This window comes from Callithrix jacchus, chromosome 7 (genome assembly GCF_049354715.1).
Source record: "Callithrix jacchus isolate 240 chromosome 7, calJac240_pri, whole genome shotgun sequence".
In the NCBI taxonomy this organism is placed as follows: Eukaryota; Metazoa; Chordata; class Mammalia; order Primates; family Cebidae; genus Callithrix; species Callithrix jacchus.
The window spans coordinates 18,454,485-18,480,035 of record NC_133508.1 but is presented as its reverse complement, the minus strand read 5'-3'; the positions used below and the strand labels follow the sequence as shown (position 1 = coordinate 18,480,035).

Here is a 25,551-nt window from a genome sequence, read left to right as displayed (position 1 = left end):
GTCCAATGCTAATAAACTTAAAAAAATACACTTCTAAGATTGGCAGGACACATTAAAAAATTAAGTAATAAATGCAAAAGAGTATATACAATATGCTTACTACATGTAACTGGGGGAAAATGTATTCCCATTTGTGTAAAAGAATAATGGAAAGATACAAAATAAACAGAAGTGGTAACCTACAGAAGATGAGAGCAGCGAAACAGGGATAGGAATTAGACCTGTCAATGTTCATCGTTTTAAACTGTTTTAACTTTTGAGCCATGTGAATATATGCTTATTTTTAAAAGAATACTTTATATAAGCATGTATCATTTCTTTAAATCAACAAACATAAATACATATACATATGTATATGTGTAAAGAAAAGAAAATGGGTTTGTCTGGTTTTTTTTCTTTTTAAGAGAAGGAATTAAAACTTTTTCACACCACCACCGAGAACTATGTTTCTGGGTCACGATCCTGACTAAATGAAACTTCCGTAATAGCTTTTCTCCCCCTTTAAACCTAAGAGTATTTTTCAAACTACCATAATTCTAAGGCAGATTACTTTAAATAATTCTACCATATATTACTAGTTACAAATCATTTTGATTTAAAAAATACAAAATTACTGAAAGTGAAATGCTCCTCCTAAAGTTCTCCCACCATCTCTGAATCTGTCCTCTTAAAAAGATCACTGCACTTTATAAAATTTCATTCAGGCTAACACCAAATGGCAATAATAATTTTTTGTCTAAATCTAGATTGTTGCCCAAATCACAAATCACTTCTGAACTGCATTCCAATCTACAACATCCCTCTACTTTGAAAGACTCTATCTGAATTTGTCTCTGGGAAACTCACGTCCCCTTTACCCTCTCACCCCACATACATGTTTTAGTCTTCTCTAAGCACATCGGGTATTTGGAATACCTCAGCGGCAGCCTTCAATACTGTTCAACATTCTTATGCTATTGTCAGCAGCCCATGTCCAGTCACAGCTTTCTACTAAACTTAAACCAGATTTCTACAAGTTGTCCATATATACTAATTATAAAATGATTTAAAATATGACAGACAAATTACAAATGGTTAAGAGGAGCTAGAGGGAAGGGGAATGAGTTGTTTAGTGGGCACAGGGCTTCAGTGTGAGATGATGGATAAGTTCTGGAGACACTGGGCATGCCTGCCCAACAATGTGACTGTACTTAATGCTACCAAACTGAACACTTTAACACAGTTCATTTTATTTTATATATATTTTACACAAAAATAAAAACAAATGACATATTAGGAATGCCACCATAAGTATTCCACAGTTTAGTGCTCACCTGAAAGAAACCTAACAATTTGCTATTACTAAGTTGATCTGTGAATATAGAACCCAATTCTGTACATGCTTATGCATTAGGTATGTAGGCACAGTGCCTAGGACTCACAATAATTTTAGAAGTGCACAAAAATGTTTTAGTTTCTTTTAAAATAAGAAGAAAAAAATGAACTTTTGCTTCAGAGAAAATGTTTTAATATATAATTCTAATATATTTTTCCTTAAAACAATGTAGTCATAAGATATTTTTAATTTTTTTAACAGAAACAGGGGCCCAAGAAGGCAAAAGTGCCTAAGGCCATGATAGTCCTATATGACCCATATGTTCACCATTTCCTAATAGGAGATTATCAAGGGAGAACAAAAAAGTAAAAACAGAACGGGACATGTGTGTAAAACACTATTCTTGAAAGAAACTGCATATATGAGCAATTACTGAAGACCTGACATTTTTTAAAAACCTCAATAATATTAGAATTATTATTTAATCCTTTTCAAACAACTCTTTATTAACAAGAGGTATAACAAGCTATATCCCATTTATTCATACAATAAATGCTTGAAGATTAACTTAATGGGAATTTAAAAGAACCAGAGAGCAATAACTATTAAGGGAGTCAAAACTAAGTGAATAAGTGGGAAGACAAACAAAGAAAAAGGAGAGAGGAAGAAGAAAAGGAAAAAACACTGACTAAAGGAACAAACAGAGCCACCTTCATTATCGAATTTACTGAAGTTGAAAATACTTCCTAAGTAAATTCATACTTAGTATAATGTCAATTAAAATCCCCAATTGTCAATTCAAATATTAAGGAATATACTGAGAGAAAGTATATAGTTTAAAAATAAATTTGAAAAACTAAAAAAAAAAAAAAAAACAATGAGCATGTATCTCAACCTATTGATACTGGATAAAAACAAAAAGCAGCCAAATGAAAAATATTTTTTAAAGCTATAAATTAGCAAATTTCAACTATGAAAGGAAATAAAATAGGGAAAAGAATAATAAACATTTCTGGTATAATAATATTAACATAAAAAAACTAACTGATCTCTACAGTTTTGTTATACATGATACAGAATTTCAGATGCATTACAAATTGATTTTTTTAACTGGAAAAACATGGAATATTTCTAATTGTAAAAAGGGGTTTGCCTTTTGACAAACAACCTTAAGCAACTGGCCCAATGATTATAGAAAGTATCTACAAAATGAAAAATGCCAAAATAAAGATAAAAAGGAAACCAACAGAGTGAAGAGAAAGATGATGAGCTTTGCAGCTGTAATGCTAAATAAAACTTTTATCTCCAAAATACACATGAAGTGGTCTAGGTTGGTACCCAGTCTTCAACAGAAACTGTCACAAAATATGACTTCAATCAGAAAAGGGCCGAGTTGAACTCATTCAGCCATGTGCCAGGTACTGTTAAAAACACTTGATAAAACTAATCTCATAGTCACAACAACTGCCCTATGAAGATGATACTATTATTATTCTTATGTGGAAAACTGGAAAAGTTAAGGCGCAGAAAGATAAGATACTTACCCAGTATGACACAGCTAAATGGCTAGAGCCAAGATTTGAACCCAGGCAATCTCCCTCCAGAGTACATGATCTCTACCACTAAGCTTTTGCTTCTTTCCCATGCACAACAAAAGCAAATCTACTGGATTTACTATATCTCAGAAACTTAAGTGCATTAGATAAAAGTTACTAAAATGCAGGAAAAAACACAAATAATAGTTTTGATAGAGTACTTTAAGGATGCAGTGGATCACAATATTGTCAGTAAAGGGGGTAAGGAAAGGCTTTATGGAAGAAGTGATAGCCACATTGGTCTTAAAGGATATGAGACACAGAGATGGGAAATGAAAGAGGAAAACATTCCATCCTCAAGAAACAGAAGGATCAAAAGCATCAAACTAAGGTAGAAAAGCACTGGAACTCAAATAGTTGAGTTGAATGAATGTTATACAGGAGAGAAAAAAATGAAAATGATTCAGAAGACTAAGGAGTTTAAACTGAACTCAGTATAGAAGATAAGGGAGTAACATTAACCCAGCTGTTCTATGGCAACTGGATATAAGAATTAGAAAAGAGATGGAAATGAAAAGAAACGTCAGTGGGTTTATTTCCCAGCCTAGGCAAGGTAAGGAATGTCCAAAGTAGGGCAAATAAAAATGGAGAAAAGGGAACATGATATGTAACACACAGTAGTTGAAATTTTTCAATTAAATTAGTGAACCAGGTCACAATATGCTAAAATGTAAACACAACAAAGGGGATGGATGGGACCACATTTGGGAGGAATCTTTGGGAACCTCATGGGAGAGAACATTATGGGCCAAAAAAAGCTAGAGTGGATGGTAGACAGCCCCTGAAGAAAACTGCCTCTGCACCATTTTGGCCATGCTCAAAAACTTGATTAAGCAGACTTTAAAACGTCAACATTTTGAGAGAGATTATGAAGGTAGATGGACAGAATTAAATAATAAATGGGGAGGTGACAAGTTTTAAACGCAATGAAAGAATCATCTTGTCATTAACAGAAATGGAAAAACTGAGGGAAAGTAGGTTTAAAGCAAAAAGAGACAGGAGTTCTGGTTTCTCATGGCGAGATGAAGGCTTATACAGAACATCCAGAAATAATGCACTGTCCACAAGGCTAGTGCTTGAGAAAGAAGAGCTGAAAATACAGATGCCATCCACATAAAGACAGCTGGAAGTTGTGTGACCAAAAGAAAAAAATCCTAGAAAAAAATGCATCAGGGAAAGTTTTAGGAACATCTTTATTTAGGGGTGAAGGAAGAAGAGGCAAAGACGACACTGGCAAAGGCTCAATATTACCACTGTAAAAGTCAAGTGTAATGCAGCAGTGCTTCCTAATCCTTTTCACATGAAAGTGTACAAATAAAACAATACTGTTTGTGTGACGCAAAGCAGTAAATGAAACTGCTAATGCTAAATGCTGTTAGCCTGGGAACTGAAGCAATCACTCTTATCCACAGCAAGTAATCCAATGTACTGGTTGGAAAGCTCTGTAATAAATGCCAAAAAGTTTAAGATTCTATTCCTTTAATCTCTCAATAGGAAGAAAAAAATTCTTGCAATTCCACCTAAGTGATTAGTTAGGTGGAATGTTGCAAATCTGACAAAGGAGAAAAGAACTGACAAATAACCACGAATCTTGGTAACTGAGGAATCACGAATGACTCTAAAATCAGTGGAAAAACTAGATTCCAGAAGAAAATATGAAGGAGGGTGATTACAGTATCAACTTTTTTTTTTTTTTTTTGAGACGGAGTTTCACTCTTGTTACCCAGACTGGAGTGCAATGGCATGATCTCAGCTCACTGCAACCTCTGCCTTCTGGGTTCAAGCAATTCTCTTGCCTCAGCCTCCTGAGTAGCTGGGACTACAGGCGTGCACCACCATGCCCAGCTAATTTTTGTATTTTTAGTAGGGACAGGGTTTCACCTTGTTGACCAGGATGGTCTCAATCTCTTGACCTCGTGATCCACCTGCCTCGGCCTCCCAAAGTGCTGGGATTATAGGCTTGAGCCACCACACCCAGCCAACAGTATCAACTTTTTACGAGTCATGTTTGTTACCCTAACTGGTTAAAAGGTATATAACCTAAATGAGATGATTCTTCAAATTTTTCTAATAAAAATATTCTCTTTCTAAACTAAATTTAATGGCAATGTATTTTACCTCCTGATCCTTCTTTTTTAAGAGATGGGGTCTCACTATGTTGCCCAGACTGGAGTACTGGCTGTTCATGGGTGTAATCATCACATGCTACAGCCTCCAACTCCTGGGCTTGAGCAATCCTCCCACCTCACCCTACCAAGGAGCTGGGACTACAGGTGCAAGCCACTGCACCTGGCCCTTCATGTTTTTCAAAAAGTAAGAATAAAAATCCTTTGAAACGCTGAATACTTACCCAGTGCGAGACTGACCAACTTTATCACAGATATCCAAAATGAGGCCCCAGTCCTCAGCAGTATTCATCTCACTGGTTGCTTTCTCTGTAGATTGTAAAGAGGGTTGCAGAAACATTATTTTTAAAATCTTTATAAGATATATAATCACCTTTAAATCACAAAACTCTAGTATCATCAAGTCTTAACAACAAATCAGAACAGTTGCCAACATTCTAGTTATTTTCATGTCTATCTTTAAAAGGAGAGACGTACCCTCATTATCTCTTGCGATTATTTTCCCTATTCACAATTCAGTTGCTTCTTAGTATAAAACATAAGGCACTGATTTTTCTTTTATAAAAAAGTTACATATAGGTCTACCACCGTCTGCAAAAAGGAAGACTAAAATAAGAAATATTATTTTCATTATCAAAAGATTATTTACTTGCTAGTAAATCTTTATAAAATGTTTCAGGTAATTAAGTTAATCATTTAGCTAGTTTTGTTGATATGTTTTTTTGATAATAAGGAGAGAGGACTGAAGGAAAGAAAACCAAGTTTTGACTGAATGTATCTCCTTAAATAAAAACATATTCATTTAAGTGTTCAGAGAAAATAACTGCCTGTTATTTATCTTGTACCCTAAGAAATTATTCTTCAAAAGTGAAGAATAAAGACTTTCTCAAACAAAAATTGAGGGAATCTACTGCAATACACCTGCCTTGCAAGAAATGTTAAAAGAAATTCTTCACAAAGAAGAAAAATGATGTAAGTTAGGAACTTAGATCTACACAAAAGATAAAAACAGCATTAAAGGCCAGGCACAGTGGCTCATGCCTGTAATCCCAGCATTTTGCGAGGACGAGGCAGGAGGATCACTTGAAGATGGGAGCTGGAGACCAGTTTGGGCAAAAGATCAAGGTGTCATCTTTAAAAAAAAGTAATTACCTGGGCCTGGTGGCATTTACCTGTATTCCCAGCTACTGAGGAGGCTGAAGTAGGGGGATCACTCACTTGAGCCCAAGAGATTGAGGCTGAAGTGACCTATGATCATGCCACTGCAGTCCAGCTTAGGTGACAGAGCAAGAGAAAAGAAGGGAAGAAAAGAGAAGAGAAGGGGAAGGGGAAGGGGAAGGGAATAGAGATAGGATACCGGAAGGCAAAAATAACTTTGATTTTTCTTCTTAATCTAACTGAAAATAGTTTATTCAAAATAACAGCAACAATGTATTCATTACCTCTGATTTTATATATATTCTGATATTCTTAGGTATGCTTCCATGTAAGTAGAATGAATGACAGCAATGATGTAAGGGATGGGAGGAATTAAAAATATTCTAATTTACTATAAGATATTGGCACTAGTCATGAAGTGGTACAATGTTACCTCAAAGCAGACTTGGGATTAGTTGTGAATGTATATTGAAAACTCTTGGGCAACTACTAAAATAAAAAAGTTTTTAAAAAAGTATAACGGATACACTAAGAAAGAAGATAAAATGGATTTATGTAAACTGCTTAATGAAAATCACAAGAGCCAAAAAAAGAGTAAAACAGAAAATGGGAACAAAGAATGAGGGCAATGAATAGAAAATAGTAACAAATACAGTAGATATTAACACAAGTATTTAATAGTCATTTTACATGATCATGGCCTACATACTATTGTCAGAGTGAATCAAAAAACAATAGTCAGCTATATGCGGTCTATAAGAAACCCACTTTAGACATGAAAATACCCAGAGATTAAAAGTAAAAGGATGAAGCCAGGCACAGTGGCTTATGCCTGTAATCCCAGCGCTTTGGGAGGCTGTGTGAGCAGATCACTTGAGCCCAGGAGTTTGAGACCAGCCTGGGCAACATGACAAAACCCTGTCTCTACAAAAAAAAAAAAAAAAAAAAACAACAATTAGCTGAGCACACTCAAGAGGCTGAGATGGGAGGATCCCTCGAACCCGGGAGGTGGAGGTTGCAGTGAGCCAAGCAAGACTGCACCACTGCACTCCAGCCTGGGTAACAGAGACACTGTCTGAAACAAAAAAAAAAAAAGTAAAAAAAATTGAGAAAGATATATCATGCTGAAATTTGTAAAATAAAAAAGCTATATTATTTTCAGACAGATTAGATTTCAGAGCAATTAAAGTTATCAGAGATAAAGAAGAGCATTACATAATAAGGGGTCAGTTCTCCAGAAAAACATAACAATCTTTAATGAGCATGTGCCTAACAAAAGAATGCCAAAATACAGGAGGCAAAAATTTATAAAACTGCAAGGAGAAACAGAAAAGCCATTATTATACATGGATACTTCAACACGCCACCATCAGAAATGGACAGGTCAGGTAAGCAGAAAATCAGTAAGGACATAGTTGAACTCAACACCACCATCAACCAACTGTATATAATTGACAATTGACATCTATAGACTACTTCATCCAAAAACAACAGAATACACATTCTTCTCAAGCTCACATGCAGCGTTCACCAAGATAGACCACCTTCTGGGCCATAAAACAAACCAAGACAAATCTTAAAAAATAGAAATCACAAAATGATTACAATGGAATAAACTAGTAATCAGTTACAGAAAGATAGCTGGAAAATCCCAAAATATACTGAGATTAACATACTCTTCTAAGTACACTCTCTTTCAAGTGTACTCACTTTCCTTTCTTTCCTGCTGTAAAGCTTTTTAAATAAACTTCCACGTCTGCTCTGAAACTTGCCTCAATCTCTGTCTGCCTTATGCCCCTCAACTGAATTCTTTCTTTTGAGGAGACAAGAATTGAGGTTGCTGCAGACCCATACAGACTTGCTGCCAGTAACTGGGATACCTTCCACCAGTATCAAAAATATCAGCAATCTGAATTCAACAATGTATAAAAAGAATTATATATGCCATGACCAAGTAAGATTCATCCCAGGTATGCAAGGCTGATTCAACATTTGCACCATTACCCTCCAAGAAATTAGAAGACTCTTTTCTGGGGGACTCCACGTCAGCCTAAGAGGAGAGACCTAAAGACAGTAATTTTGGGGAGGAGAAGGGAGGAGGCAGAATTCCATAGTCAATGACCCATCAGATCAACCCACAGTGAAGTCAATGAGACCTAACCACATGATCAGAACTGCCAATGTGCTTGTGATTTCTCCAGTATTAATCATGGGCAAACAAGCAAGCTATTTGAAAACTATCTTCTAATGTGAAGATTAAAAAAAAGAAAGAAAGAAAAGAAGCAACTTAAGAGAAAAAGAACATACGTAGGAGGAAAAAAATACTTTAAAAAAATCATTATATTCCAAAATAACCCCTATACAGAAGCAGAGGGTAACCAGTCTTGACTGGAGCACTGCAATTCAAAGAGCAGATCCTGAAAGATAACATCACCAAGATCCTCCATAGCAGTCTCCATTTTTTTAACAAGAGATGGGTGGAAGGAAGGGTAGAAATGACTCATACCAAGTTTCTTATCTGTAATGGTTAGTCTTGACCATGTGATAATGAAATTCTTGCTCCCATACTCTCCTCAATGCCCTGCTGTCTAGATCAACAGAGTACACTTATTTCCTCATTTTGACCTACTCCTAAGAGCAGGAGGTAGGTCATGCGAGTTTAAAAGCAGAAAATAGAAAGCAGCCAACTGACCAAAAAGGTGTATTAATACATGCTCTATATCACAGCATCACCTGCTAGTGAGTCACTCCCACTGGAGAACTAAAATAAGCATCTAGTAAAAACAAAATGGGTATTGGTTAGGTACAGTACCTAGCTACCCTACAATCTTCTAACCTAGAAGAGGGCAAAAGCAGGTTATTCACACAAATTAATTCCTTGCTAAGAATAAATACAAAGATCCAAACAGTTCATGATCTCAATAAAGCGATTTATTTGCAGACAATTATAAAATTTGAAGAAATATTCGGCGAAATTGAATAAGCTTCCAGTCTATCCCATACCCTACCAGAAGTAGCTTACTATCTAAAAAAGGAAATCAAACAAGCAGATAAACTTAAATATAAGCTAGAAAAAGTTTCAAATAATACAGAGCAAGAAAATAGAGAATAATCAGGTAGGGCTTCCTGATATATTTAGAAAATAAGAAGAGAACAGAATAATGAATTCATTTGTTTCTAATTAAATGAATGAAGTAAAAAGTAAAGTCATGAAAAAAAGAAAAGAAGTATAATGAAGAATCTAGGTGGCTGTATTTCAGCCACCTAGATTCTTTGTGAAAGTTTGGAATAATAAGAGAACAGCATGAAGACCTAAAATACTAGCTCAGTTGTTTGTACTGATTCAAGAAACATCATAATGCCAAGTTTTAAACAAGGAAATAAAACAATAAGAACTGGACTTTTTTGAAAAACATTAATATATCACCAATATGTAAAAGTGACTTGGAAAAGAGGAGAACTAGCTCAAATTTACCTATCATTGTTCAAGCTTTTGTAATATATTGTAAGTCCCTTAAAAATGATAAGAAGTCGTGCCTGTAATCCCGGCTACTCAGGGGGCTGAGGCAGGAGAATTGCCCGAACCCAGGAGGCGGAGGTTGCAGTGAGCCGAGATCGTGTCATTGCACTCCAGCAATGGCTGGATAACAAGAGCGAAACTCCGTCTCAAACAACAACAAAATAATAATAATAATAATAATAATAACAACAACAAGTTTTACTTTGGGGAATTATCTCATTAACCATGCTCTTAGTCTTAAGTGCTCAAAAAATGCTCAGACTACTCCTGTATCTGCGACATGAATCCAAAAAGCCATAGTAACACACTGACCTTACATAATACTTGGTTTAATGGTTTTCAAACTTAACTTTCAAATGCAGAAACCCTTTGCAATGCAGAACTACCCAGAGGGCTAGTGTACTTCTGATGCTAACTACACAGTCAGCACAGACTTCACAGGTTGAAGGCACAACTCTCCATAAGACTCCCTTCACTTCAAACCTCGGGCACAAGTGCTAGGGTCCCCAGGTACTTCTGACCAACTGGATACAAACTGAGAGTTCCCACTATCCTTTACAATTAATTCACTATAGCAACTCAAATAACTCAGAAAGCAGTGTACTTACAATTAGAGTTTTATCATAAAGTACATAAATCAGGACCAGCCAATAGAGTTATACAGTTGTCTCTTGGTACACATCGGGGGGATTGGTTCCAGGACCTTCCACAAATACCAAAATGCATGGACCAAATATCAAATTTGTATGGATGCTCAAGTCCCTGGTATAAAATGGCACTGTATTTGCATATAGCCTGTGTACATCCTCCCATATACTTAAAATTCTCTAGATTACTTACGATATCTAATTCATTGTAAATGTTATGTAAGTAATTGTACTGTATAGGGACTAATGACAAGAAAAATGTCTGTATGTATTCAGTACAGACATATGGTATTTTTTCCTCTAAAAGGTTTGATCCACTGTTGTTTGAATCCATGAATGCAGGCCTCTACATACAAACAACCACCTGTAGAGAGCTAGATCTGGGAGGGTCCCAAACATAAAGCTTCTGTGCTAGGAAGCTTCATCACCCTCCAAGCACATCAGTGTGCATCACCACAACGTGTATCACCTACCAGAATGCTGAATTGAGCTTCAGTGTTCAGAGTTTTTATTGGGGTTTCATTATATGGGTATGATTTATGAAATAACAGACCACATGGTGGAATCCAGTCTCTAAGTCCCTATCCTTCCCAGGAGTTCCTATGACTCAAAGCCGAAATCCTTTAATCACATGTGAGTGGCCAGCTCTCACACTGAGTCATCTTATTAGCATAAGCTATTATCCTAATATTATCCCAGGGGCCTATCACAAATAACAAAGATGCTCCTATTACTCAGAAAATTCCAAGGATTTAGAGGCTCTCTCCTAGGAAACAAAGACTAGTCAAGTTATTCATCATTCAACACTTTATAAGAGAACTTTATCTTCAAAGAACCCAATATATACAGTAAACCCAAGTGGAAGTGCTCTGATTGAGGAGTTTCAGAGCCCGCTCCCTAGGTACTCAGCCCCTAAGAGTACTGAGTGAGTCATTCTGAACAATATCACTTAGCTTAACATTTACTTCATCTTAGAAAAGGAAAGCATGTTATTACTCTGGTCTGTAGTGCATTTTAATAATTAATTCATCATTCTTACTGCCTGGTAGACCAGCAGCAGGCTTTTTTTTTAAGTGAATTTTTTAAAAGAAAACACTTAAATCTAAAACCTGCCACCTTATTTAAAAACGTAACAGCTAAGCATATTGAAACATACTTATTAAAAAGTTAATAGTTTGTGTGATCAAATATAAATCACCTACTAATTGAGTACTATCTTACAGTTCTTGTATTAATGATATACTCAGGAACACATGATACAGTTATCAGCAGATATTATGAACTACCTTCATTACTCTCCTACGCATAAATAGGACCAGTATCTGACTCAAATTTGTATGGATAGATCAGAAACATAACCCACTTCGGAAATCTAAAATTGTTCACATCATTGATTGCGGCTGCCTCAGAATCATCAAAATCAGTAGCACAATTCTCCTCATTTATAAAAGAACAAGTTTTTTTTTTTTTTTTAATCAGAAGAATATAAACTACCTATAACATGGTTCCATGAATAGCAAATGAAGTCAAAACTATTTATTTTCTAAGACAAAAACAGAGTTTGTGGGAAAGGGAAGAGCGACAAAAATAACAGACGTGCTTCTAAAGAATTCAAAGCTTCATAATGATCTCATTTTATCCTGACATTATCCTTACACTAATACTCAAAACGAGGAGATTGAGAAATCTGCCCAGCAGTACCCAGAAAAAAACACACTCAGAGCCTGATTTGAATTTCAATAGTCTTTTCAATAGATTGGAGAACTTTTTTCTGATAAGCAGCTACTTTTCATTTTTCTCAAAATCTCCAATTGTCAAAGAAAAGGCTGGGGAGGTGAGAAACGCTGACAGGATGACTTCCCGTCACATTCTGGCTGTGGGGAAAGGACTGCCATTCAGTCAGCCTGGAGATGGAACAAACGGTTCATTAAAAATAGCCAATGGAAAAGTAAGTCTGAAAGAAATTATCCTCTTTGCAAATCGATTCCTCAAAAATGTTTCATCTAATGTCGCTGATCCTCCTGGAAACTGTATCTGCAAAGAAAAGCAATCTGAAGCTCTGCTAACCAGATAAAGAAGTAGGTATCAAAAGAACAGCATGGAAGCATCTCAGAGAGGAGGGCAAAACAGAAATGATAACCTAAAAGCATGAGAAAGGACAGCCTGGAGTAGAGGTACAATAGGAACAGAAGAACCAAAGAATCCAAGTTCTTAATCCAGTGGATATCAGATCGTTAACATACCTGCATTCTGAATTTTCACATTTCTCTTCTGTTTTGACAGTAACTGACTGCACACCTTAGAATCCAATAGTCCTCATATCTATTTCTAACTTGATTATAAAAAGAGCTAAAATGTATCCATTGCTCACTATATGCCAGGTGCCATGCTAAGTGCTTTACATGCATCATCTCCTTAAAACAAACCTACTGAGGATTAATGAACAAAAAAGGTATGTAAAGCCAGAGGATCCACATCTGAAAAGCACAGTGTTATAAAACCAATAAGGAGTGAAATACATCTTAAAGAAAAAAGTGGAAGGTGAGGCGGAAGAGTTACAAAGAAGCCAAAGATAAGAGGCCTTACATACCCTGCTGAAAAGTTCAAAGTACTGTAAAAGCTGTAGATTTGCTAGAAATATTTTAAACAGAGGAGCCACGTGCACATTTATATTTTAAAAATATCACCATCAGCCACCTGGAAAATAACTAGGGAAAGACTGGAGGCAGGGAAGAACAGCTGGAGGCTACTGTACTCATCTGAGAGAATGGGGATCAAACCTGGAATCCTTGAGGGCATATTGGGTACCAGGGTATCTGGCACAGGGTAGACAAGATATATTTGTTGTTTAGAATGCAGAAAATTACAACTCCCAAGTTCTAGACTCATATGACTAAGTAAACTAAGGTACCAACCATCAAAACAGAGGAAAAGCATAACTGAGAAGAAAAGTTTCAAATGGTTTTAACATGCTGAACTTAAGATATATGAAGCCTACTCAACTCTGGTAAAGAGTCAGAATGTCATGTGTTTTCACAAGTAATCCTCATAGCATCCCACAACACATAATGGATATTTTTATCCCTATTTACCAACCTAAAAAGTGAACTCAAAGGGGTCCTAAACCTATACAACTATATATTCTGTCCATTTACTAATAGTAAATGCTGCAGGTGCAATTTAAACCCCAAAACACAACACACTTCAGGAGAATGTGACATTTAACATTTAAGATTAATCTGGGTATGATATATGAGGCTGGCTGGACTAAGCAAAGCAGACTAAAAACATATCCAAGTATGTAGGATGTGGATTGGCCAAAAGTAGTCTGACTGGGAACACAAATATTCTATTATAGAACAAAGACATATGATGATTTAGCAGAGGCAGGGAAATGATTCAAAGATGCCTTTTGGTTTTCAAGTCAAGATAACTACAACACTAAAACACTACCAAATTGGCTGGGCCTGGGTGGCTCACATCTGTAATCCCAGCACTTTGGGAGGCCGAGGCAGGCAGATGACTTGAGACTGGGAGTTTGAGATCAGCCTGGCTAACATGGAAAAAACCCATCTATATTAATCTAAAAAAGATTTAAAAACAAATATATTACCAAATAATAAATGAAGAGCCAGACTAAGAAAGATAACTTCAGTTTTCTGACAGATGAATTTGTTTTGGAGGGAAAAAAGAACACCAAAGAGAAATACAAGACTGATGTTCTGCCGGGCGCGGTGGCTCAAGCCTGTAATCCCAGCACTTTGGGAGGCCGAGGCAGGTGGATCATGAGGTCAAGAGATCAAGACCATCCTGGTCAACATGGTAAAACCCCATCTCTACTAAAAATACAAAAAATTAGCTGGGCATGGTGGTGTGTGCCTGTAATCCCAGCTACTCAGGAGGCTGAGGCAGGAGAATTGCTTGAACCCAGGAGGCGGAGGTTGAGGTGAGCCGAGATCGCACCATTGCACTCCAGCCTGGGTAACAAGAGCGAAACTCCATCTCAAAAAAAAAAACAAAGACTGATGTTCTAGAAAAATATCAATAATTCATTATTTGATAAATGATTATTAAGTGCTTTCTATGTACCAGACACTATCCCTAAAGTATTAGGGAAAAAAATGAAAAGTTCTCATTTTGATGGAGTCTACATACCACACAAAAGATAATTAATTAATGTCAGGTAACTGAGTACCATAAAGAAAAAAAAAAGGAACAAAGAAACAGAGTCGGGGGAGGTAAATGTGATTTTTTTTCTAATTTTTATTTTTTTAAAAGACAGGATCTCACTCTCTTACCCAGGCTAAAGTGCAGTCATAGCTCACCATAGCCTTGAGATCCCACGTTCAAGCAATCCTCTGGATTCAGCATCCCGAGTAGCTGGAACTACAGACACGTACCACCACGCCACTAACTTTATTATTGTTTGTAGACATAGGGTCTCACTATGTTGCCCAGATTGGTCTCCAATTCCTGGCCTCAAGGAATCCTCCTTCCTCAGCCTCCCAAAGTGTAGGGATTATGGGTGTGAGCCACTGCATCCAGCCCAAGATGGAGATTTTTTTATAGAAGATTATTAGGGAAAGCCTCTCTTAGAAAATAACATTTGAACAGAGTCCTGAATGGTGGGTGTGATGAATATCCAAACCTACAAATACCTGGGGGAGGAGTATCCCAGGCAAAGAAAAGAGTACAAGATAGTTACAGAGGCAGGAATGATATTGCAGAGTTCAGACTCAAGAAGCCTGAAATTCAGGAGAGTAAGTTTGGAGATCATAATCACGTCAGACACACAGGAAGGGGCCATATTGCGGGTCCCAATAAAAAAACTTGCATTTCCCTTTAAGTAGGATAGGAAGCTACCAGAGAGCTCTGAGCAGGTAAGTGACATTAACGTTTTTAATAGGGCACTGGCCTTTGAAAATGAGAACTGATTGTAGAGGCAAGAGTGGTAACAAAGAAGTCTACCAGGAGGCTCTTGCCACAGACTGTGAGAGATAAGGATGACTGAAGTAAGGTAACCATGGTGAGGGGCAGAGAGGTGATGAGATGCTGGATATATTTTTAAAGTAGAGCCAAAACACCTTGCTGATAGAATGAATGTGAAGTGTGAAGAAATAAGAAGAATCAATGATACTCCTAGACACTGGAGCTCAGTGACAGGAAATATTAATCATGTTGTCTACTGAGAAGGGCAAGGATGAAGGAATGAGCGGGTCTGGGGAAAGAACAAAGAACTGAATTTTTGAATGTTAGAGTCTAAGCAGAATCCAAATGGAGACACTCAGTAAGTGGATATCTAGGTCAAGAGCTCAGGCAAGAGGCTGAGAGTAAGAACATAAATCCAGGAGTCACCAGAATATGGAGGATATCTAAAGCTAAGAAATTAGATGAGGTTCTATTTGAAATCTTAATAAAAAGTACAGAAATTTTTTAAGTGCTTTACAAATATTAACCCTCTTAAAAACTCTCTGCGGTAAGAACTATTATTACCCTTATATTCCACATTAAAGATAAGGAAACACAAGAGTATCTAAGCAACTAGCCCAAAATCACACTGCTGGTAAGCAGCAAACCTGGGATTCAATCCAAGCAGTGAGGCCCCAGAGTCTGAATTCTTAACACTAAGCTAAATTGCTTCCTAATACTCTAAGGAAAAAAAAAAAGTGGAAGGAGAAGAGGCTCCGGAACTGAGTCCCAGGGCACTCAACATTTAGAAGTTGCAAAAAGAAGAAGAAAAAAAAACTAAAAAGGAGCTAAGCAGAAAATGAGAAAAAGTTTGGTGTCCTGAGATCCCATGAACAAATACCGTATATAAAAGAGGAATGATTAAGAAATCAACAAAGAAATGGACTAGAAAGTGATCACTGGATTTGGCAAGGTAGAAATCACTAGAGACTTTCAAATAAAAACTTGATGGAATAAGTTATCTACACATTTGTTCTAAATTCAACTCCTGAATTATAATGTCCAAAGTGAGATTCATTTATTCCATAAATGTTTACTGAATGTTCTTCAGCATCCCAAACACTGGTCTACAGACTAGGGATACAGGAGTGAACAAATCAAACAAAAATCCCTGTCCTCATAGAGCTCACATTCCAGTAACATCCTTCAGTGTTTCTTCAAGGGAAACACTATCACCAGCATTTTGTCTCTTTATAAAAAATCTTACATTATATAAATCAGTCAGTGAATTTCTGATTCAGCTTCAGATTAAGACTGAAGATAATTTTGAAGATGTGCAAATGTATACAAGTGTTAAGTGATAAATAATTTTATCAAATGAGTTACTTAATGTCATGACATACTCATTGGTGGACTTGGTGAAAAAATTAAATGTATTCTACACACTGTATTCTATATGTTATGCTATTAAAAAGTAATATAGAAGTTTACTGGATTCTGTGCAAGGACTATCATTGGGAGATTCTGAGGGGTCTTCTTAGATAAACCTTTCGTAATATTTCAATGCATGGATTGTGAGAAGAGAACTACCGGTCCAATACGAAACCTGAGTAACTTTAAAAAGTAAGCTCTTCGGCTGGGCACAGTGGTTCACACCTGTAATCCCCAAACTTTGGGAGGCTGAGGCAAACAGATCACCTGAGGTCAGGAGTTCGAGACCAGCCTGGCCAACATGGTAGGCCCGTCTCTATAAAAAATACAAAAATTAGCTGGGCATGGTGGCAGGCACCTGTAATCCCAGCCACTAGGGAGGCTGAGGCAGGACAATCACTTGAAACCGGGAGGCAGAGGTTGCAGTGGGCCAAGATTGTGCCACTGCATTCCAGCCTGGGAGATGAGGGAAACTCTGTCTCATTAAAAAAAAAAAAGTCAGCTTTTCTGGAGCAAAACAATCCTGCTCATTGAAGAAGTGTACTCTCAGAGGGCAGACCCAACTGACACATTCTCAACTCAACATTTACTAAACACCTCCTATGCAGCATCCACTCACTAAGGAGGAAAATACAGTATATAACTATCTTTAATGTCAAATAATTTGGTAAAAACAAAAATGTTAAAATAAATTAGAGGATTTTGTAAAAGGGTGGAAATTAGTGTGGACTAGCGTAATGGTTCTCAACTGGGAGGTATTTTGTCCCCCCCCAGGACATTTAGCAATGTCGTGAGACTTTTAAGATCATGAGTAGGTGGTGGCTGCCAGTGGCATCTAGTGGACAAATGCCAGGGATAAGGCTGAAAACCCTACATCGCACAAGACAAACCCCTATGACAAAGATATTCATCTGGTCCAAACTGTCAATAACATTGCTACTGAGAAACCCTTTGCTACAGTAATCAGGAAATGATTCAGGTATAACAAGTTGGATTCTAAGTTGGCCATAATACATAAGGATATGTTGAAAGATAAAAGAAAGCGGAAGCAAAAGGCAAAAGCATAAAGGCAAGAAGGTGCCTGTGTTTGAACTGGGTGTACAGGTACTAGAAACAGGTTTGACATTAATAAATTTACCTGAATCCAATGCAAATAAGTTTTCACAAAGTCAGAGAATATAAAGGTGATTGGGTAGTAGCTAACTAAATTATACAGGACCATGAAAACTAGACAAAGGTGCTGTAAACAGTTTTTTGTTTTGTTTTGTTTGAGACAGAGTCTTGCTCTGTTGCCCAGGCTGGAGTGCAGCGGCGCGATCTCAGCTCACTGCAAACTTCGCTCCCCAGGTTCAAGCGATTCACCTTCCTCAGCCTCCTGAGTAGCTGGGATTACAGGCACGTGCCACTACACCTGGCTAATTTTTGTATTTTTAGTACAGACGGGGTTTCTCCATATTGTCCAGGCTGATCCCCAACTCCTGACCTCGTGATCCTTCCGCCTCATCCTACCAAAGAGCTGGGATTACAGGCGTGAGCCACCACACCTGGCCGAAGAAGCAAGCATTAAGAAGTTGTTTTAAGTATTTGCCCTAGAGATTCATGTAGTAAGAGGTAAAACTGCTTGAGAGCAGCAACTAGGTTGTTCATCACTCTATCTCTTATGTCACTGAGCCCTGTGTCCTGTAGTGTGTGCTGATTAAATTAAATGCCATTTTCCAATTCATTATTATCGGTGATCTCTAAGGTTCTGTCCACTGCTAAGATTCAGGACATTCATTTAAGCCGGAACAAAAAAGGTAGCATCTAATAAGTGCCTACCACGGAAAGGCATTGTAGTAGGCCCTCTACACATATTATATCATTTAACCGCAGAACGGAATGATGTGTTTTCCCCTCTTTAAAGACAAGAACTCAAAGAATTTAACTTGCCTATGATTTCACTGTGAGCTAAGAAGTGGCAGAGGTAAGGACTGAACCTTTTCTAGTCTTATATAAGCTCGAAGGAAGAGTTTAAAAAGAAACATTCAATATCCACCTTTCATAACTAAAATACACAAAGACGTATGAAGTAACTTCATAAGGTTGACTTTATCCACGGTAATCATTAAATTCTGCCATAAAGGATTTGGAGATGGGATTTGGCTTGCTTTTATTCCACACTTGTGTGCCAACGTAGTTCCTTCGTGCGTTCAAATTAAACCAAAATTCTCTCCTTGGAAACTCAAATTTCCATAACTATCTTCAAGTCAGAAAAAAATAAACAAAAAGCAAATCTACTGAATTGACATGATCAGTACCTAATACCAGTGATTCAGAAAACAACAAAAATGTAGCATTTCAAACGCCTTTCCATATTCAACAACTTGTTCCACACTTCTTTATACTTCTTCAAGGGCAGAAATCTAGCCTAAGAGAGCCCAAAAGCTCAGGTCCTCAATTTGGTTTCAGCTGTTGCCAAGTATTTCATCTTCATCGCTCCCAACATTTTCGACAGTCCACCCTTAACCAGAGCTCCCTCCTTCAGGTACCCGTTACCAAAGAGATTTTTAAATCCTCTAAGAAACCTTACCTAAAACATTCTGCAAGTTCCAGACGTTTACCATTTGTCAAGGCAAGCACTTTTGGTATAGGGTTTATAATCCTAATCTAGCCGACATATGCTAAAGCCCCTCGCTGTTCTTCCAGTAGCACAGTCCGTGCACCAGATGCTACACCAGCTGCTCCTCCAGGCCCTTTATACCAACCCCTTCAGTAGTTCTTTGGAAACCTACAATCCTAGCTCAAGGCCCATTCACAGGCTGAGTCCCATTTCTTCAAAGACGATGCGCCAAGCCCTCAACCTCCTCCCAGCTCTGAAGGAGGGAAGCTCAGGAAAGGGGAAGAGCGAGCTCTTCCTTGGCCCTGGCCCGAGGGTCCTGAATGCAGGCACAGGCTGGCAGAGTGAGCGTGCAGTCCGGTGGGGAATGGGCAGGGAGCGGCGAAAACACTTACCAACATCCTGATCGAAGGGATTGGTGGCAAAGAGAGGCATCTCCACTGCGTGCCGAGGTGTCCGTGGGGACTCCCCCTCGACAGCACCGGAGTCAGGGCTCGACCGAGGAAGAAAGACTCCTCAGGCGAAAAGAGAAACAGAGACTTGACTCTACACGGTCTGCGACAGCTACTCCTCTCACCCACACGCAGCAATCGCGGCGGGAGCGACGGCGGCGGCGGCGGCAGCAGCAACAGCTAAGGAGCCGAGAAAGCCTTCGCGCGGGGCGTGTCGGGAATCTGGGCGACCTCGGCGCTGCCTGTTCCAAAGCTGCCCGGAGCCTGCCTCGTCGATAAAGGATAAACAAGGAGTCCCCCTCTGCCTGAATTCTCTTTTGATTAGTCACACAAAAGAGCGGAATTAGTTATTGTGTTTTTTTGCTTTTCCCTTGGCTAGTAGTCCCCGGGAGACGGGGTCCTTCAGGCGTGCTGAAGCCTACTAACAACCCCAGGAGTGACTGGGAGACCCAGCAGACAGCAAGCCGCTTGAGTTTGGGTCGAGCCGTGCCCCTTTTTTCCTCTCGCTCTCTCGGTTATCCTAACCTTGTAGTCCCTCTTGAAGGAAATGGAAATTCCTTTGGATCATCTTCTAGGTAAACAGTTTAATTCGCTGTGTGAGGTGACAAGAAACTTGCTCGGATGAAGTCATTGGAGCTGAACGGATTGGCCTGCATCCCCAGAGATGGGAGTGTCAGGGCGCGCGGCTCCCTCTGGGAGGCTGAGGTAACGCTGGTTCCTTCCCGGGAGTCCCTGAACGCCCGGCTTCGGAATCTGCAAACGGCTCAGCTAACAGGGCGTTGGCACCTACTGACTAACCGTGCAGTCACTAAGCAGCTGTGATGATTAGTGACATGTCTTTCACAGCCCAAGATAACCTCCCTAGACTGAGCAAAAAAAGAAAACAAACTGGAATTAGGAGTTGATTCCAGTTTGTTTGTGACTGACTCGTAGCAATCAGTGGGTGACTCCTAGCAACCCAGAATTCTGAATTAATTATTTTACTTGTAAGTTTAGTTAACCAATAAAAATTATTCTCTGTGTCATGGAGAAGTTTTTAGAAGCATCTACTAGAGATTTTGCGTCCCACTTGGAACAAACGTAGTAAGCTCATCTTGCATGTAAATTGAAATTATGGAAATTATCCCCAAATTATGGCACCTCCAAATGTAGCATGGAAACAAATATTGACATGTCAACACAGGATTAATAAATAGTATAGAAAGAGTGCTTACAAAAGTCATTAAAAATGAAGTCCCACTTCTACAGGTGAAATATGCAAATTAAGGTAGCAGTTAAATAATGTTTTTTGTCATTGAGATAAAAAATTACAAAGAATCAGGGATCTGGGGAATTGGACACTCACATACTGTTAGATTAAGTGTAAATTAATACTGTATAATCTTCCTAAGGGAAATATTTGGAAGCATGTAACAGATTTTTAAAAGCTTAGGACCTAGCAATTCCATTTCGGTAAATTAATCCTAAGGACATTCTTTTAAAACATGAACAAATGTATATATGGCAACGTTGACTGTAGGATCAAAACGTTGCTAACCACTAAAACGTCCAACATTAAGTAGTTGGACAAATTGCTTCACCTCTTGGTGTCTCAGTTTCCTCATCTGTTAAGAAACAGGAATAATAGGGTTGCCAATATCAAATGAATTAGTACAAGCAAAACGCTTGTTAAACTGCCTAGCATAGAGTAAGCACTAAATAAGTGTAACTGATCATAATAATTAATATTGGTCAATTACATCATAGTACACAAGATGTGAAAAACTCTACAGCTATTTAAGGTGCATAATATAGATTAATATTTACACAGACACCTGAATACATAAGTTTTCAGACGGAAGTTACAAACCTTGTAAAATTACAAATGCACACAATTTTAAAAGTCTGAAAGGAAAAACATGAGAATAATATGACATGCTTATCTCTTGAGTGACAAGATTTTGGCCAGTGTTTTTGTTCTTTGTGCCTTTTATATATTCAAAATATTTTAATGATGAGCATGTATTTTTCTCAAAAGCAGAAAAAAATGTTAAAACACAACAATGTAAAAAATGATACGTTGGTACCACCAGTTTCTTAATATTTTGAGGGGCCAATACCAAAAGCGTGTTTGTGTTTCATTATGAAAAGTATAGAATTACTCCAAAATATCACGACTGATAGGGAAGTCAGAGCATTCCCTAACAAAAATGTGCTTTGATTGCTGGGCTGAGAGAATTAGGTGACAAGTTGTTTACCTTAAGTTCCTAAGCAGTGTCTTGGGCCATTATTCTAAGTGCCAGAGCTAGATATTAGTGGCTCAGACTGGCTGTATCAGAGCCAGATATTGATGAAAATGCATTTGGATGTGCTCTGTACTCCAGACGTACTCTGTTGCCAGCAATAAGCTAGGGCACAAACTGTTCAAGCCTTGATTTTCAATATGTGTGCAATGGGAATAATACCTACTAGTAGTGAAAGCATTATCCATTTATTCTGACCTAGAATGACCTTAGCTGTGGGGGGTGTGGGGATCTCAATGATTAATATACTGTATAAATAATAAACATTTTTAAAACATAAAATTTTAAATATTTAACATAAAAGTGAAATGCTTTGTGTTTTGTGATTAACTTCCCTTATAATTCAGAGTTTCACTTTTAGTATTACCATAGTTTTTAAAACGTTTTGAAGACTACATATCAATGTCACATTAAAATGTTTCTGTAATATTGAATGTTTAATAAATTCTGTGGTTATTTTTTGAATGTTATATCCCTTTATTCTTAGTTTGATTTTGAAAATTCTTCTACCTTAAAAACAAAAATACTGGCTGGGTACCATGGCTCACACCTGTCATCCTAGCACTTTGGGATGTCAAGGTCAGGAGTTCGAGACCCTCCTGACCAACATGGCGAAACCCTGTCTCTACTAAAAATACAAAACTTAGCAGGGCATGGTGACAGCCCCTGTAATCCCAGCTACTAGGGAGGCTGAGGCAGGAGAATCGCTTGAACTTGGAGGGCAGAATTTGCAGTGAGCTGAGATGAGGCCACTTCATTCCAGTCTGGGCAACAGAGTGAGACTCCATCTCCAAAAAAAAAAATAATAGTACATGCAAATAGAGTTACTACAGGAAAAAGTCTATAATTTTAAGGTCAGGAAAAGGAATATCCTATGAAGGCTTATAACAGTTTAATAATTCCAACCTAAGTAGGAATAATTACTATTTCTCAGCCTTTCCACTTCCACTGCCTTGTCACTCATCTCTTAGGCAAGTTATTACATTCAACTCCTGCTGTGGTTTCTCCTTTGCTACAGCTGTGGACTGAATTGTAGCCTCAAAAATACAAATGTTGAAGCCCTTACCCGAAATGTGATGGTATTTGGAGGCAGCATCTTTGGGAGTTAATCAGAGTTAGATGAGGTCATGAGTCTGGGGCCTTGCTAATAGGATTAGTGCCCTTATAAGAAGGACACTGGATTGCTTGCTGTCTCTGCCTCTCTGCCATGTGAGAATACAGTGAGAAGGCAGCTATCTGCAGTCCAGTAAAAGAGCCATCATCAGAACCCACCCATGCTAGTACCCCGATCTGACTTCCAACCTTTAGAATGATGAGAAAATTAATTTCTGTTGTAAAAGGCACTCACTCTGGTATTTTGTTATGGCGGCCCAAGCTGGCTCATACAGCTATTATCTCTAAACCATTCTCTGCACTACTGCCAGAATGATTTTTCTAACACACAAAGCTGATTATATATCATTCCCTTAAAATTCTTTTTTTTTTTTTCTGAGACAGAGTTTCACTTTTGTTACCCAGGCTGGAGTGCAATGGCGCGACCTCGGCTCACTGCAACCTCCACCTCCTGGGTTCAGGCAATTCTCCTGCCTCAGCCTCCTGAGTAGCTGGGATTACAGGCACGCGCCACCATGCCCAGCTAATTTTTTGTATTTTTAGTAGAGACGGAGTTTCACCTTGTTGACCAGGATGGTCTTGATCTCTTGACCTCGTGATCCACCCGCCTCGGCCTCCCAAAGTGCTGGGATTACAGGCTTGAGCCACCGCGCCCGGCCCCCTTAAAATTCTTATACGGTTTCTTCAGTTACACGTCATTCAGTAAAGATTTATTAACCCCCATGTGTGTCAGGTAACATTTTAGATGCTGGAATTATAGGGATAAAAGCTCTGTGTGATTTAGCCTTTTTGGAGTACAGCTTATGGGGAATATATCACTAAGTAAAAAATTAAATTAATTGCATGATTACAAGTGTGCAAGAACAGCCTTACCTGCAGGAGTCAACCCCCATTCTTCAGCATTACTCCCTTAATGAACTGGCCTTTCAGCAACTCATCTCTTCACAGTTTTTTTTTTCTCATACCCTCTACTTTAGTCTTTCTGAACTACTGGAACTCGCCCCCATGCTTTTTATATCTTCAAACGAGCAACTCTTTCTGCTTTTTCCTGCTCTTATTCTATTTAGGTCCTAGACCTCCTCTAAACTTCCACTTAGATTTCGCTTCTTAAAAGCCTTTCCTGACTCGGTACCTGATCAGTAATAGGGACAAAATAAATATTTGTTAATTCATTGGTTAATTGACCACCTCTATTATAGCACTTAATGGTAAAATATGTTACAGCTGTCTATTCATAAAACCCTCTCAAATGTAGCATCTTAGGGCAACAACAATCATTTATTTTGCTTAGAAACAAATTTGATTAGAACTTAGCGGGGACCACACAGCATTGGCAGGGGTAGCTCAGAGGCTGGAATGACTAGAGCCAGAACTACAATCGTTTGAAAGTTTGCTCAGTTATATGTCTGGCAGTTGGTCCTAAGCAGTTGGCTGAGTCATTGGGATTATCAACTAGAACAACTACATGGGGGAGCTCCTGTTTATCTGCTTGGTTCCTCTCAGCGTGTTGGATGGCCATATGATTGAGCACTGCAAGAGTCAGGAAACTGCCAGTTTCTTAAGACCTGGGCTAGGAAGTGAGCACACCATCCTTTCAGTCATATTCTATTGGACAGACAGTCACGGGATCCACACTCAGGGGAAGAGGAAACAATTTATCTCTTGGTGGAAAGAGTATCAAAGAATTTTGGGGTCATTCTTAAAAGCTACCACAATATTGTAACTTTGTAATTGTTTATATAAGCATTAGTCTAAGAATCCTTTTTCTCTATTTCTGGGCTCTTCACAGTAGGTATTCCATAAATGTTTATTAAATGCAGTAAATAAATACAATTTATTATGACTAAAATGGCAAATTTCTATTACTGGCCATGAGAGAGTAACAGGATCAAGACTTAACCTTTTTACAAAAAGCAAATAGAACACTGGACAAAATATATGGAATGATTTAAAACATGGAAGAACAGGCAGCACTGGACTATGATTTCAAGAAGAAAGGAAGCATATGCAATGAACCCAATGACTGCAACAGCTTTCTGCCTGGAATCAGCTTCTAGGCTGTGGTGTGGGATGTGGGACTTGAACCCAAAGGTTTTATTGTATTGAAGAGATAAATATCAAAGTTGAGTGCTCGCTTTGGCAGCACATATACTAAAAATCAAAGTTTGAGGAAGCCAAGAGACTAGAATTTAGAGGACAATATATTAGGAGGGTGCTATGCAGAGAAGAGCTTTAGAAATCTGCACAGGGGTTCCCCTTGGGCCTTTGAATGCTAATCTAGTCATGGGTAGGGTAAAGCTCTACAGGTCTGGGCAAAGCACTTTTAAGCAAAGAACTGTTACCAGGGAAGCCAAATCTGAAAAATCCCAAGAGTTCATACAAATCGAGGAATCATTTCAGTTCTGAAA

The 25,551-nt window shown here is 38.2% G+C and overlaps 1 protein-coding gene across 4 annotated transcripts in view; it reads right to left on the bottom strand.

Moving 5' to 3' along the window:
* Positions 1-19,952, bottom strand: part of STAM (signal transducing adaptor molecule) — a 74,160-nt gene extending 54,208 nt beyond the window's left edge. For 3 of the 4 annotated variants that reach the window (XM_008999997.5, XM_002750072.6, XM_017974085.4), the window contains exons 1-2: positions 19,692-19,952; positions 5,261-5,345 (exon numbers count right to left, since the gene is read on the bottom strand). Coding sequence is in view for 1 of the 4 variants with exons in the window: in XM_002750072.6 (XP_002750118.1) it covers positions 5,261-5,345; positions 19,692-19,731 (125 nt within the window). In the remaining 3 variants the exon portion in view is untranslated. The remainder of the gene's footprint in view (positions 1-5,260; positions 5,346-19,691) is intronic. The other variant, XM_035306880.3, reaches the window with a different exon arrangement.
* Between the last annotated feature and the right edge of the window lie 5,599 nt (positions 19,953-25,551).